Source organism: Epinephelus moara, chromosome 13 (assembly GCF_006386435.1).
Source record: "Epinephelus moara isolate mb chromosome 13, YSFRI_EMoa_1.0, whole genome shotgun sequence".
NCBI lineage: Eukaryota > Metazoa > Chordata > Actinopteri > Perciformes > Serranidae > Epinephelus > Epinephelus moara.
The window spans coordinates 23,528,533-23,543,784 of NC_065518.1; the positions used below are offsets into that span (position 1 = coordinate 23,528,533).

The 15,252-nt window shown below is 42.5% G+C and overlaps 1 protein-coding gene across 5 annotated transcripts in view; it reads left to right on the top strand.

Moving 5' to 3' along the window:
• bahcc1b (BAH domain and coiled-coil containing 1b) overlaps positions 1 to 7,345 on the top strand; it is a 99,455-nt gene extending 92,110 nt beyond the window's left edge. For all 5 annotated transcript variants that reach the window (XM_050060678.1, XM_050060677.1, XM_050060680.1 and 2 more), the window contains exons 24-28: positions 20 to 136; positions 246 to 383; positions 1,881 to 3,331; positions 4,267 to 4,503; positions 5,043 to 7,345. In XM_050060678.1, coding sequence (XP_049916635.1) covers positions 20 to 136; positions 246 to 383; positions 1,881 to 3,331; positions 4,267 to 4,503; positions 5,043 to 5,252 — 2,153 coding nt within the window. In that variant the 3' untranslated portion in view covers positions 5,253 to 7,345. The remainder of the gene's footprint in view (positions 1 to 19; positions 137 to 245; positions 384 to 1,880; positions 3,332 to 4,266; positions 4,504 to 5,042) is intronic.
• Positions 7,346 to 15,252: the final 7,907 nt, after the last annotated feature.

Below are 15,252 nucleotides of genomic sequence, written 5' to 3' on the forward strand. Positions count from 1 at the left end.
CCTGTTTGATTTGCTTTAGGAGGACCAGGTGAGGAGGAGAAGGAGGGGAGCGTGATGGTGGAGTTTGATGATGGAGACAGGGGAAGGATCTCCCTCGCAAACATCAGACTTCTGCCCCCAGGATACCAAATCTGCTGTGAGTATGGCTTTAAATAGAGGGATTAAAAAGAAAGAAAGAAAGAAAGAAAGAAAGAAAGAAAGAAAGAAAGAAAAGACACCACCATTTAACAACTCTTCTCTGTCAGGTGCGGAACCCTCTCCAGCACTTCTGGTCTCACCTGGTCGTCGCGGTCGACGAAGCTCCACCCAGGACAGGAAAGACACACCCACAGAGAAACCAGCCAATGAGGATCCAACAGGGAGGCCCCAAGAGAAAAGACCAGGTGAGGGAGGTGGGAACATATTCAGCACTCTGTATACAATAGTGGACGTAGTCACCGTCACATCAGCCATTGGATGTGGACTCCTGTTTTGAAGCCTCAAGTTTAGATTTTGGCCATCGTCATCTTGGTTAAGTTGGAGCCAGAAGTAACCATATTTGGATGAGAGGGTGGAGATCATTCTAAAGCTAGGTCCTAGCTTGGTTAGCATGGTGCATTTACATCTATGGTTAATCAAGACAATGCTAAATTTTGCTAGCAAAAAAAAACTATTAAAACAAAATGTACTTACCATAAAATCCGACTCATTAGAGGGTCTTTTAGTACAACCAAACACACTACAAATTTTTTAGAACACCAAATCATTACAATTAACTTTCATGAACTGAAAACACTGAAATAGCAACAGCTAATGCCTATACTCTACACTGTTGCCTTGGTAGTTACTTGCCAACGGATAGCACCCACCTATCACTCAAAGCACCCACGCCCATAATTTTGCATTGCATTTTAGGCCTTAATAACAGTTAACCAGGTGATTTTATAAAAAATGTATCCTCCGTACAGTTATGAATTTTGAAATTAGCTATAGAGACCATAATCATTTTTTTTGTACCAGGCTGTTTATTCCGCTCTTAAGTTGGGCATTTTAACATGGGGGTCTATGCGGATTTACTTCCTTTTAAAGCCAGCTTCAAGTGGCCATTTATAGAACTGCAGTTTTTGATACTTTTACATTAGCTTCCTTTTTTAGCCTCTGAGGTTGCTGCTTGCTCTGAACCAGACATTCGCTATCCTTGTATTTAATATTTCGTCACCCATCCAAATAAAACATGTTTTGCCAAGCTTTGCATATTTGAAAGGTCATTTTTAACCAGCTATTATTAGTTAAACATGTGTTCGAAAGACTGGCTTTCTATTTGATGTCTGAGGAATTCATTAAGGGACTGAACATCACTCAGCTACTGAAGCTTTAATATATGTTGTCTGAGAAGTACTGGTCTAACTGGTGGATACATTCACAGACACACAGCGCTTCAGGCCATACTAAAATTCCCCCAAACAACACCTCATTTACAGCTGCAACTGTCAACCACTTATCAGATGCCTCCGAGTCAGATGAGAGCACTGAGCAAAGGCGCATAAACCCAAAGTCTCGTAAATTAAAATTCCTTGTTTGCTGCCTATCAATTAACTTCTATATGACCACATTAATCATGCTTTTACGAGGTGACATCAGCGTGTTTTTTGTAGTTGAGCAACATGTAACTCATCACAAACTCCAGTTGACACTGCAAGTGGAGGGACAGACAGGTTTACCAGGTTTGTTGTAGTTTGAGTAATGGATACGTTGAAACTTACCTGGCTAGGTGGAGATCAAGGAGATAAAGTTATTAAGTTTCTCCAAAGCTCTTAGTTCCACAATTATCTCAGTGTGCTCTTCAGACCTGTCAGTTTGTATTGATTATAACTCTTCCCTGTTGCCGACTCCTTTTTCAGTTGGCAGGCCTAAGAAAGTCCACTCAGTGCCCAAGACTGCCAGCACGCCGACATCAGTAACAGAAACTGTAACCAAAGGCAACACTTCCTTGTTAAACTGGTCTGCGCCCAGGAAAAGACCGCCAGTTGACTTCTTCCTCTTCAATGGAACGTCTCGGAAGACCCAGAGGAGGATACGAGAGCGAGACTTAGGGCTGTTTCATCGGCCCGCCTCACACCTTCTCGCACCTCCAATGCCTATCAAAGGCATCTTTGGTTCTCCTTTTGAAGGTGACTCCTTCAGTAGCATCGCCAACAGCTTCTCTACCTTCAAAAATGGTGGAAGCTCTGGAGCAGGGCGACCGGTTGCCACAGTGGCCTCCATGGGGCTCCGGGACTCCTCGTCCTCTCCTCTCTCCTCAGCTGTCACCATGGCAATGGCAGCTGGGAGCAGAAAGCCAGTAAGCGAACGTGACAGGAAACAGTTTCTGGTGAAGCTCGACCATGAAGGAGTGACCTCTCCTAAAACAAAGAACGGCAAGGCACTGCTTCGACTTGGGGGGAGTGGAGGGAAAGGAGGAAAGAGTCTCGCCTCTGCTGGAGCACCGCTGCGATACATCCACCCTGCGCTGCTGGTTAAAGATGGCAAGAAGGGAGGAGGGGAAAGAGATGGTGCTGTGGTCCGTTCTGAGCCTATTGTAAAGGGCGCTCCACCTCTGAGAAAGGATCTTCTGTCAGCAGGTCTCGGAGTCCAAGGTGGAGATTTCAGTTTGGACTACCCGAGTGACTGCCCCAGCTCTTACTCTGAGCTGGATGAGGATGATGAGGATGATGGTCAGGATGCTGAAGCACCAAGAAGAAGTGCAGCAGTCACATCCCACCGCGGTGGCCGTTTTCTCTCCCGTCTCTCCACCTGCTTCTCCTCATCTTCCTCCTCCTCTTCCTCCTCCGGCTCCATCTCCTCCTCGTCCCTCTGCTCCTCAGACAACGACTCCTCATACTCCTCTGACGAAGAGTCCTCCTCTGTGCTGCTGCGCCGTGCGCTGCTCCAGCAGGACAAACAAAAGCACAGGCAGAACATGACCTCCGACCTCCTGAGCCCCGACCCTACCACCTCCAACTCTTCTCCCACTGCCCCAGCACCGGCTCACGGCTTTGTGGCCAAAGCCAGCATGGCCGTCTCAGGGTCAAAGGTGCGGGCTGACAGAGCAGAAGACAGGAAGGAGTTCGTGTCAAAAGGAAGTATGGTGGCTAACAGTGGCACAGCTAAGACCCAGCTGAAGAGGAAAGAAGGAATTTCTAGCAGCCACCATCAGAGTCAAAGCAGTCCTGTGAGCCAGCAGCCGAAACCTGCGTCCAAGGACCCGGCAACAGCTAAGAGGCAGCGGATGTCCTCACCTGAGCCCCTACCTAACATGGCTCCTCATGTGCCTGGACGCCAGCTCTGGAAATGGTCCGGCAACCCCACACAGGTAGGACACTTTGGCTTGTATGTTCTTTTGCCATATCCAAGATGTTATTGAAGAGTTTTTCCGAGGTCTCTGTCTTCTTTTAGTTACTGTTCTGCTTTTCATCACCGTGCAAAACTAAAGCAATTGTGATTTCTTGTAACTAAATCCCATTACATTGAAATCCTGACTTAATCAGATCGTTGTTTTCTCACAATGATACGTTATTATCTTGGTTATATGGTTTCAAAACTGTTGTCCTGGGTATCAGTAACCTACTTAAGCTCACTACCGATTGTTGTCGCAGTTTCTGCTGGGTCATACCTTGATTACATATACTAAATGTGCCGGACAAATACGATCTCTCTTTGCAGTGCTTATTCTGCCTCAGTCTTTGTACACAGTGGCAGCACTGTAAAGCTTACTTACAGTTACTTACTCTGAATCTGTTATCCTGATTATTAAGTCACAATCCTGAGATAACGGAACAAAACAGTTTTGAGCAACCACTGCCACTCTCGGCTTCCATTCTGCCGTGTTGTTTGCTTTGTAAACATGACTGCATCTGTCGACTGAGATATGCAGCTTAAAAGACGCTCAAGGTGTAGACATGCCCCAACAAATGAAAGGATGGGGCGGGTATATAGGTGTGCTATCAAGGTTCTGGTTCCTGTACTGTACTTGTAATTTCTACATGAGTTTCAGTGGTATTGTCTTTATAAGGGTGAGAGAGAATCCACAAAACATACTTCTGTAACTCAATAGGGTCAGGGTGTTATGATTGATGTTAGGCATTAGCTATTTTTTGACATGCAAAATGTAACATACTTTGGTAGACTGGATTTAGCAAACCAAACAAAAATCTTAATTGATTTCTAAAATGAGGCCATTGGTGAAATAAACCCTCCACGCTGAATAAATTGACTGAGAGTGCTATTTTTACTCTCTTTCCCCGACAGAGGAGAGGTCTGAAGGGTAAAGCCCGCAAGCTTTTCTACAAGGCCATCGTGAGGGGCAAGGAGACGGTGCGTGTCGGGGACTGTGCTGTGTTCCTGTCACCTGGCCGGCCCCAGCTGCCCTACGTGGGCAGAGTGGAGAGCCTCTGGGAGTCGTGGAGCTCCAGCATGGTGGTCAGGGTCAAGTGGTTCTACCACCCGGAGGAGACTCGCCTGGGGAAGCGACACCGCGACGGCAAGGTAAAGGCCAGAGAGTGCAAAGTAGAATTTCTAAAACAGGAATGGTCAAAGTAACAGTCCGTGACATTTTCATATAAATATATTACCTCTTTGCTTCTTTTTATTCCCTGTTCTCATCTGATATGAATGGCTGAACCTCCACTTAGTTCGTGAAACTGTTACATTTGCAGTTCTAAAGACTCAGTGTAAGGTGGGTCTTTCCCAGGAAAAATCTCTGCCGCACAGGAAGTCATGTATTTTGCATTTCTAGCAACAGCAGTAGTGGTTTGTTTGGAATAAATAGAAAAAGAGTTGGGTAGTTAGCATGAACAGCAACAACCACCGCGGCTGAGCAAACATAAAAGATCACCACTTGCAGAAACTTCATCATGAGAAAACCCACGCTAAAAGACATGACAAAGAGAGTATGTGTGGGAAGTGCAGAGTGAAAACAGCACCAAAGATAACAGCCTTACCGCTTTTCTCATGAAATCAACATTTTGATTGTCGAATATATTATCATGCTCATCTATCAACCACTTTTCCCGTCTCTCTCCCAGAATGCCTTGTATCAGTCAAGCCATGAGGATGAGAATGACGTGCAGACCATCTCCCATCGCTGCCAGGTGGTCAGCAAGGTCGAGTATGATCACCTGATGCGTGACCGTAAGCCCGGCAGCGCAACCAACGACCTGTTCTACCTGGCTGGAACTTACGAACCAACCACGGGCCAGCTGATCAGTGCCGACGGCATGGCCATTGTGTCCTAGCACCCCAAGCTAGAGAGAAATCCAAATATTGAACCTGAGCCCTGGAGTTCCAGGATGGTCCTTCAGAATGGAGCTGGGGACAGAGAGGAAACCAAGACAAAGAGCCTTGGCTCTGCGTATTGATCTGTCCCTTGTAAGAGAAGGAGCTAGCCCACTGGATAAAGCCCGACAGTACTGGCACTTAGAGGTTTGTTCTGGGGAAAAGTCTGATCCATGTCAGATTTAACCTCTTTATCAGATGTGGACTGAGGCTCCTTGTCGCAGCGAGAGTCTCCAGCCTTCCCTGTGGCTGAAATAACAGAGTATCTCGTCACTGCGACAAGATTACTGCAACAAAAGAACAGGAACCAAGGACATGAGCACTTTGGAGTACAGTCGCTTGGATATGCTATGAAGGGAGGGTGTCAGACTTGGCTTTCTAAAACAAAGACTGACTCAGAGAGTGGGAGAGACTGTATGGTAAGGACAGACTTACTGTAAACCACACTGGTTTGGAGGGTTTTAATGGTCTTATACTGGTAGTTTGACGATGACAACGTGATTGAGAGATCCCCAACAGGACCAAAAAACACTGTAGTTCGGACTTTGTGTGTATGTGTATGTGTGTGTGCGCGTGTGTGTGTGTGTGTGTATGCAGAGTGGCTGCCCTGTTTGGCATTTAATGAGCTCTTAAGTAAATAGTGCTTTAGCGTGTGTGTGTGTGTGGTCATGCACATGTACACCTGCGCTCATCGAACAGGGATGATGTCATGACACATTGTCAGTATGTCTAACACTCTAAATATTAATCTGTCCAGTACTTAACGTGCAGTTTTCAGCGCTCGCGGCTGGAATACGAATTTTTTTCTCCCGCCAAGCCATACACGTCAATACCTCGCTCTCGCATCCTTCTATTCAGGTGCGAAGACACATGTACAGGTAGTTGGGATTGTTTATTTGAAATGTGCGTGCATGGCAGCGTGCGTGCGTACGTGTGCATGGAGCGTGTGTGTGCGCTTTGTACAGCATCATGTATAATATAACACGTTGTAAATAGTATACATATATATTTGTTCTTGTTTCTTTTTTCTTTTGCAGAGAAGATTATTTTATTTAGATTTTTTTAGGGTATGTGTGGGTGGGTTTTTGGGGACAGAGGGAGGAGGTCGGGTTAGTTTCCTTCACTCTCACTGCACTGAACAGGATTGGAGGTTTGGATTTGGGGTCAAACTGTACAACTGATGTGAAGACTTTGTGGTTGTAAGCCCCGCTTTAGGCGAAGGGTGAATATGTCGAAAGGGTGTTTGGGAAATGTTTTTATAAGGAAATCAGAAAAAGGCTCTTTTTAAACATGTGTCTAAATCTTTTTGTCTTTATTTTACTCTGTTGGGTTTAGAATGTGCATTTCCTGTTGGGAGCTTATTTTTAAACAAATACTGGAAAAGAAACTGAGTTTCTGCTGTTCTCCGATCCTAAAAGAATCTTCTTTATCTATTTTAGCCTGTATTCCTATATAAAATGTAGATATTTATCTGGCATCAAAAAGAAACATACCAAAGCACCTGTGAGTTTACGCTTCACTGCATTAGAAGAAAAAAAATTATGTAAAAAAAAAAAAAAAAAAGGACATAAAAACGTTCAATCAAATCTGAATCCGGGACCCCTGCAATCACAGAGGTATTTTAAGTAGAGTTCCTCTCGTTGTCTTCTCGTGTTCATCCAGCGTTGCTATGACAGCCTCCGAGAAACGTTGCAGCAACATTGTCTGCACGCTGCCCAGCTGATGCACTTGAGGTCACTATGGCAACCAGAATGGCATCACGTGACTGTGAAGGACAATCAGAGCCAATCAATGGGACAATGTTGAGAGACAAAAAAGGAAACATAAGGATCAAATCACAAATTATGCTTCTTGTCACTTTTATTCCTGCTTTGCCAAAAAACTGTGTGTGTGTGTGTGTGTGTGTGTGTGTGTGTGTTTTATGTTTGCTTGTTTTCCTCATCGTCTTACTGTTTATGCAAGCCTGTGATGACTGTTGCCAGTGTATAGGATGTACAGGGGGGAAGAACACGATTGCCTTTTTCTTTTCTTTTTTCATTTTTTTTTTTTTTTTTAGGACGTTGACTGACTTTTAACAACAATGTTGCTGTTACACTGCAAAGCAAAAGCTTTAAAAGGAATCTAATGTGAAACTCAATTTTGAAATATTACTTTTATGGGTCTTTAATTGATTATTTTTTAAAGCTGTATTTTCTTTAAGAAACACTGGATTCAGTTCTAACCATCACGTTTTTGACAGAAGCGACATCATTGTGTATTTTCTTTTTTTTCTTTTTTTTTCTTTTTTTTTTAGACCCACTGGAAAACTGCTTTGTACGGTTGAGATAGCCTACTAAAATATATTATGTAATTTCAGTCATTCTTTGGAAATATGACTTAAATATTTCCTCATGTACAAAAGGAAAAAAATTATTTATCTTAATTTTATTGCCTTTTTGTGTTTCATTAAAAAAAAGATTCTTACAAAAAAAACACATCTTGATTGTTTTTTTCCCCTTTTCTGCTGGGTGTGAGTCCTCTGAATACCGCCTTGTGTTCATCAATGCCGATCATTTGTCTGCTGGAGGAAAATGGACCACAGAAGAAAGCGTGGAAGAATGAGGAAAAGGAGAGACAAAAAAAAGGGAAAACACGAGAGGAGGAAGCAATTTGAAACTGTAGCTGTAGCCGATAGAAGGGGAAGAATGGGGAGAGAAAGGGAAACTGTATCTCATGAGTTTCATGAGAGACGACGGGCGGGATAGAGTCTCCTCTGGCTGTACAGGTGGGTCAGGTATTCAGAATAATAAAGACGGAACAGGACCATTAAGAGAACAAAGAGAGGATATCGGCTTTCGGCCTGCCAAGATTTCAGATCCTCACTTTGTGCATGTGTGTGAGCACATATGTGTGTGAGAATACCAGAAATGCAGCACATGTGCTCATCAGACAGAGCGTACTAGTCTTGTGTATACATCAATATAAATCCATGCAGTCTGAATGCACTTCTGTACTTCTGTGGGCTTTTTTGCTCGCCTCTAAGTGTGTGTGTGTGTGTGTGTGTATAGGCCATATATGTGTAACGCGAGAGCTGGATAGAACAGAGATTATCCCCTGCAGGGTGTGGAGTTTCTGGGACAAAGTGCGCAAATTTACTGCACTTTATTTGAGACTTCCTGTGAAATATTCACACCTTTTTATCGCGCTGTAACCGGAGCCTTTGTGACGCGGCTTATTGCAACATTAAAGTCTGGATGGTGGATTTACCTTTGCCCTTGAATTACAGTCTGGCTGCCTCGTGACGGCCCGCGAAGAAGAATTCTGGAGCACAGCTTTGGACGTCGGCAGTAAACTTTATTGTTACTGAGCTGCGTTTTTAAAGGGGAACTGTTATTCCTATGGTCTAAGACAGTCCAAAAATACTAGTAAACATGAACAATTCTCTCCCAAATCCAAAAACTGAAGTGCTAAAACTCAAATTTGTGATGTCACCAAGTATTAAGTCTGGAGCTGCTCCACAGACAATGAATTGGGAAAGATGTTCAAGATGTCGCTGGCCCTCATTTATCAATCTAACATTTAAACCAGTGCAGATCTGAGCGCCGAAATCGCCTTATGATAGGATTTGCGTGTGATTCATGAAACGTTCTCATCTCGCCAATCACTGAATGATCGGGCGTTTATAAATGTTGCAGCTGAAAACAATCGCCATTTACTTATCCTGCCCCAATATATTCTGGGTTTAGAGTCCTCGCACCTAGAGGGTAATACGACAAAGAAGAGAAACTTCTCTGAGCTTGAAATGGAAATGCTTAGGTCCTTGGCTTTTATATAATATTGATATTCTTATAATAGCCTAGTCAAATAAAAGCTTTTAACTGAGAGGCGTTTGTCCGTGCATATCGGGTCTGCTTCCATTTGGGCATAACAGGTCTACAGGTCAGTCTATTAACCTATAGGCCACTAGTGTTGAAATATTTACACTATTGCAGGTATTACTTATTTCTTTCTAATTATCTGTCTGTATAAAAAGAAAAAAGAAAAGTCCTAGATAAGTTAAGAGTCGGGCATAAGTGGCGTTCATCCTGTGGTCAGCCTAGAGTCAGTCCCACAGAGCCAGGGATCTGCAAGCTATGATAGAAAGTGAGCGTCAGTGTGGTGGCTATACATTTTTAGGTGGCTGCAAATGCTTGGATGCCAATCAGAGTTTGTTCTAATAACAGTTCTCCAACTCAGTCAGATTTACTACTGCATTGCAAGTCCATGCTGACTCAGTCACGAGCTGAGATGTGACGCAAGATTTGATCGTAGCATCCGCTCACGTCGACACCGATAAATGCCAAGCTTTACGTGGAAACGACCGTACGCCCAGTTTTCTGCCGCATGTTTGTTTCATAAATGAGGGCCAAAAAAAGCACCCAGGGGAATGTTCTGAGCATATAAATATAATGAGAGTACAACAGACATTCCTATTAAAATTGAAGTAGAGGGATAGTTGGACTAGCGAGCCATTTTTCTTAGTACTGCTGCCATTGTAGCCACTGTAGCGGGCTAACTTCTGTACAAACTTCCTGATAGCGTACATTTTCAAATAAACAATCGGTAACTTTACAGATATTACTCTAACTTTTATTTTTTCTTTTGTTGCCATTGATCTAATATTTGTCGGAACATGATGTAAATTAAGGGTTTATCTCAACCAAACCAGAGGTGATTGTTGGAACATTGGACTAACTAACAAGATGACCAACAAGTTTGAATGAAGTCTATTTTACGATGAGTTAACAAGAATTGGTGTACAGTTGTATTTTTCTGTTTGATAAGAAGAATAAGTGTAAGCATCAACCATAAAATCACTCTCAAACTAGTGAGTGTGCCCCACAGATATGCGTGGTCACCATAACATCTAACAACAATCATCATTTTCTTTTGTACAAGTCAAATGACCATGACAAATAGTCTTCTCCTGTCTAACCATTTTGTGTATTGGGACATTTTCTGTGTCAGAAATGAGAGCGCTACACGAGAATACAGCTTTTTGGGTATAAAAGAGAAAGCAAACATTCTGTGAGTCCACAAAATCAGGCTGCTATTTATTTCTATGGAGCAGCTCCAGACTTTTCACCCTATGACATCACAAGTTTGAGACTAATGTCTTAGCTCGTGTTTGCAAATATTGATTACACATTTATAGGCCATGAAAATAACTTTATATTTAGGTGGTGTTCACCTTTAATGTCGGCTCCTCCTCTGCCCTTTTTCTCTGCTTTACTTGTCAATACAGGAAAAGTTGACTCACATTTTTTCTGAAAAACTTTGCTAATGGTCCTTGGCCATAGATTGAAATCACACACACATGCACACACTCAGGCTCTTTGTCCAGCCGTATGTGTGTGCGCTTGCGTGTTTGCTTTCCTTTTGTATTCTGCGTTTAGCTGTTTCGGCAGTTTAACTTGTTATTACAAAGATATGAAACAGTACGCTTGCCAGTGTGACCGCACACACACACACACACACACACACACACACACACACACAGGCACGCACACACATCTGCACCCATTCTGCTCACTGCTGGTCTTTTACATCCTCCTCATTGGCCCCTCAATCAACCAACGCCTTTAAAACACACAGACATTAAGTGCAGTCTTTGACTGCTTATCAGCAGGTTTGCATTGGGCTTATCTGGTTGACATTGTTAAACTACTTTACCCAGAATGCTGCGGGAGATAGGGGCACAATGGGAGGCTGGGGGTGCCCTCTGGGTTAATGAGAGAGGGCTTTCACGTTGTGAGAGCAAACATGCCGCGAGCTGATGTGTGTATGTGTGTGTGTAGGTGTGTGTGTGTGAAGGGTCAAGGTGTCAGAGAAAGGTGTGGCAGGTTTTTCTTGTATTTCTTTAGTTTTTCGGGTGGGGGCTGGCGGACGCAAGCAAAGACACTACATCTGAGGCACCTCGCCAGTTTAGAGGAATATAGGTGCTATACATCGTGAGCTGCTCTGTCGGTGTGTAGGCATGTGTGTGTGTGTAATTATGTGCTTGTATTTGTGCGAGAGTGTGTATCTGTGTTCTGCTTTATTACATAATTATGGAATAAATAGAGTGAGGTGGTGAGCGATGAAAATATAAAAATTATTGAACTGAAAAAAGACTTGAGTGTGTGTGTGTGTGTGTGTGTGTGTGTGTGTGTCCAATCCAGAGAAAGCCCTCCATTTAGATATAGCCTGAGCATGTCACTGAAGTGAATGAATGGCTGTCAGCTGCAGTGAGATGCCCCGTGTATGTGTATGTGTGTGTGAGTGTGTGTGTGTCCATGCGTGCACTGGGGTGTATTCAGGTCACTCAGAGTGGGAGTAAGGAGATCAGCGGTCTTCTCTCTCACCTCATCCATCGTTCATATGAGCCTCTGCGAGCTTGCCACCAGTATCCGTCTTACTATCCGTGTGTGTGTGTGTGTATGTGTGTGCGCGTGTATATGTGTGTGACATTGTAGATGTCCGTATAGCCAAACTGACTCATTGGTAGTTGTGCAACGTATTCTGTGGCAACAGATGGTAGGCTTACATAAATCATGGATTCTTGGCAGTGTGGAAGTCGTGTCCATGTTCTCCTACATTACAACACCAACAAACCTCCACTGTTCTTTCTATTTCCCCCCAATTTTATGACTTGTTTCACTTTCTGGCTCATTTCACAGAATAAAGAAAAAAAAACAGTGATGCAGTCGGCTATATTTCCCACGGATAAGTGGCCATATGTAGATGTAAAGGCAATATATTCTGCTCTACAGCGGCAGCAGTATATATCAGGATTTGGTGTTTTTAAAGAGCTTTTTAAACTCGCTGTCAACGCTTGTAGTAAAATCTGCTGTCGAATTTAGACTATTGGCATTGGGTCTAACGTGGGTAAAATGATCATTAACACATTTTTTATATTTAATTTGAGGCACCATCAGTAAATTAAAGCTGCACATTTTGAGATACACATTGTCTCTATAATTATTTTTACACCAACTGCATCTGGTGTATTGAGCACAAAGTTTGGGGTAGTACAAACTTGGGGAGTTACTTTTTTATTATTAACAATTGATTTTTATTTATTTTATTTTTCAACCACATGTTGAAGGTTTTATTTCGATGTTATGTTTTTTTCTATTTCTATTGTATGTCTTTAATTTAGTTAATTTACATTAAAAATAACTATCAGAATTTTATGTGTGTATTTTAATATTTAAATACTTCGTAGATAATTACTCAAAAGGAAAATCCTTATTTAAAATCCCTTTGTAAATTACCAGCTTTTTTTCTCATTGTGGACAAAACACATCTCATGTGTTTTTCAACAAATAATAATTTTTTAAAAATCATCTCAATTGTTAAATATCGGCAAATGTAAAAATTAAAAAAACGTATGTGAGACTTAAAAAATATTTCAAAAATATATATATATTTTAAATAAAAATATTTAAAAATTCAAAAAATGAAAAAAAAAAGTCTTTGTAATTCTAAACATATTGTACATATATTTGGAATTTTTTCCCCCCAACATTTACCCATGATGCACTTTTCTACAAACTCAACTTTTGTAGAAAACAAATAGAGCACAAAGAGCAGAAAGAAGAGAAGGAAAAAAGAAGCTAAACCATGAATAGTAGAAAGGGATAAAGATGAGCAGGGGGCTGGAGGAAGAGCAGGAGATGAGGAGTGTTTTATAGCCTGTGCGCTGGCTCGGGGTCATCTGGGGTCAAACTCCATCCGTAACCTCCTAATCCACGAGATTTTAACAGGAAACTGCAGAAAAACCACCGTGATGATTTCCTCTCCTTAATGCAAGCAAGACACACACACACACACACACACACACACACACACACATACACATCAGGTTGTACGTTACTCGGAGCAGCTCTGGTGGTTATCGCTGATGCTGGTATTTGATATTTGGAATAGTAGAGGAGTCTTGGCCGGCTCGAGGCTGCCTGCTCCAACGGTCAGAATAGGTCAAACATCCTGTAAAGTCTTAGTGGACACAGCAACCCGAGCCACAGACACCAGATAGCTGCTGTGTGGGAATGTGTGTGTGATATTTATGATACGATCTGGATGCAGGGTGGAATTTATATGTGTGTGTGTGTGTGTGTGTGTGTGTGTGTGTGTGTGTGTGTGTGAGGCACTTGATTGCCAGGCTTGCCATCTCTACCCCAGTGACAGCACGAGAAAAGATATGTACAGTATATTTATATAAAACAACTGCTGCAAACCCGAGCACACACACACACACATACACACATTCACGCACACACCTCAAACGGCCCTGTATGTTCTTTCCTCCTGATGAGTTGTCAGCTACACTGCGGGGGTCATCAAAATACTTGTAACTGTACACCTGTCTGGTTGTTATACGTACAGTAAATTAATGTGAAACCTGAGCAGTGTGACAGTGTTTGAGGATTTATCTCCTCACATGCTTCCATTGCCACTTAAAATGGGAATTGACGCAACATTCGTGATGTTAACGGGCAGACATTCAGGTTGCATTTCCTTACATTTCATCAGACTTTCTCACATTAAATGAAAACTGCAGCACAACCGCAATGTAACTTCTTACACTGACAGCAAAAGGAGCACAGAGCCAACTGCTAAATATCGCTGTAAACATGCATTTCTCTAAAGACAGAAATTAGTTTCTAAAGGAAAAGTCTGCTTTGATGCTTAAAAGAATCATTTGAGATTTGGGGAAGCATTATCTTTTAGCTTTTTTGCAGACAGTTAGATGAGAAGATGGATACCACTGTCATAGCTATCTGTAAAATTAAACAGGAGAGTGTTAGCTTAGCTTAGCATTAAGACTGGAGGCAAGGGTAAACTGCTAGCCTGGCTCTATCCAAAAGGAAAACATCTGCCTACCAGTATCTCTGAAGCTCACTCACAAACATGTTATATCTTAGACTGAAATGTTCTGATTACAAGTTGTGGTTTAAAGTTAGGTTTATAATCAAAGTAGTGTCCCCGGCACGAGGGTGACCAAGCTAGAAATGGCATCCTTGTTTTATTGGTACGCCCCCTGGCATTTCAGAGAATACTGCGACGAACAACAGTTAAATGTTAACACCTTTGCATGCTTGTAGTTTGCATGCCATCTCTGTAGGCATGTGCCACGTCATGATGCACATGTGTAAACAAGGCTTTATGGGGACCAGAAGCAGGGAAACAAACACATAATGTGTAAATTAGAGAGCTTAAGAGGAGCCAGTTGGCAGATCTTGTTACCTGTGCACAGAGCCAGGCCTGTAGCCCCTTTCAGTACACATGTGCTGGCCCGGCATGACTCGGTTTAACTCGGTGTGTCAGCCCAGCACTGCAGGAATTTGCTTCTTGGTAGAAAGCTACTTATCATCATGGATTTTCAGGCAGTTGTTTCTATTTTGTCTTATAATTACTGCTTATTGCTTTAAAAATGGAGCTGGGATGGCACAAACATGTTGAACCATCACAGGAAGTTAATGCTGAATCATCCCTGAATGATAATGAAGCCCATCTGATGTCACTGCAACCCACTTTGAGGCACGATTTAACCCATCTGCCTTGGGCGCGACTCGGCATGTTTAAACTGCTAACGGAAATGCAAAATCAGTGCTGAATGGTTTGACTCTCTGTGGCCAAAAGTGCCAATGAAAAAGCCCTATAGCTCCCCATGGGAAGACTCTCAACGGACAACCACAACCTACAAGCCAAGTGTCACATGACAACGTATCTTCATATGATGGTTTGTATGAATATTTGTACAAATGGCTAGTCACATTACGTACTTATCGCAAAGTGACTTACTTCGTGTAAAGTTATGTAGGTTAGCTTTAGGGTAAGTAAAGTTACATAGGTTAGGTTTAGGCAAGTAAAGTTCCATAGGTTAGGGTTAGGCAAGTAAAGTTATGTAGGTTAGCTTTAGGTAAGTTAAGTTACGTAGGTTAGCTTTAGGTAAAT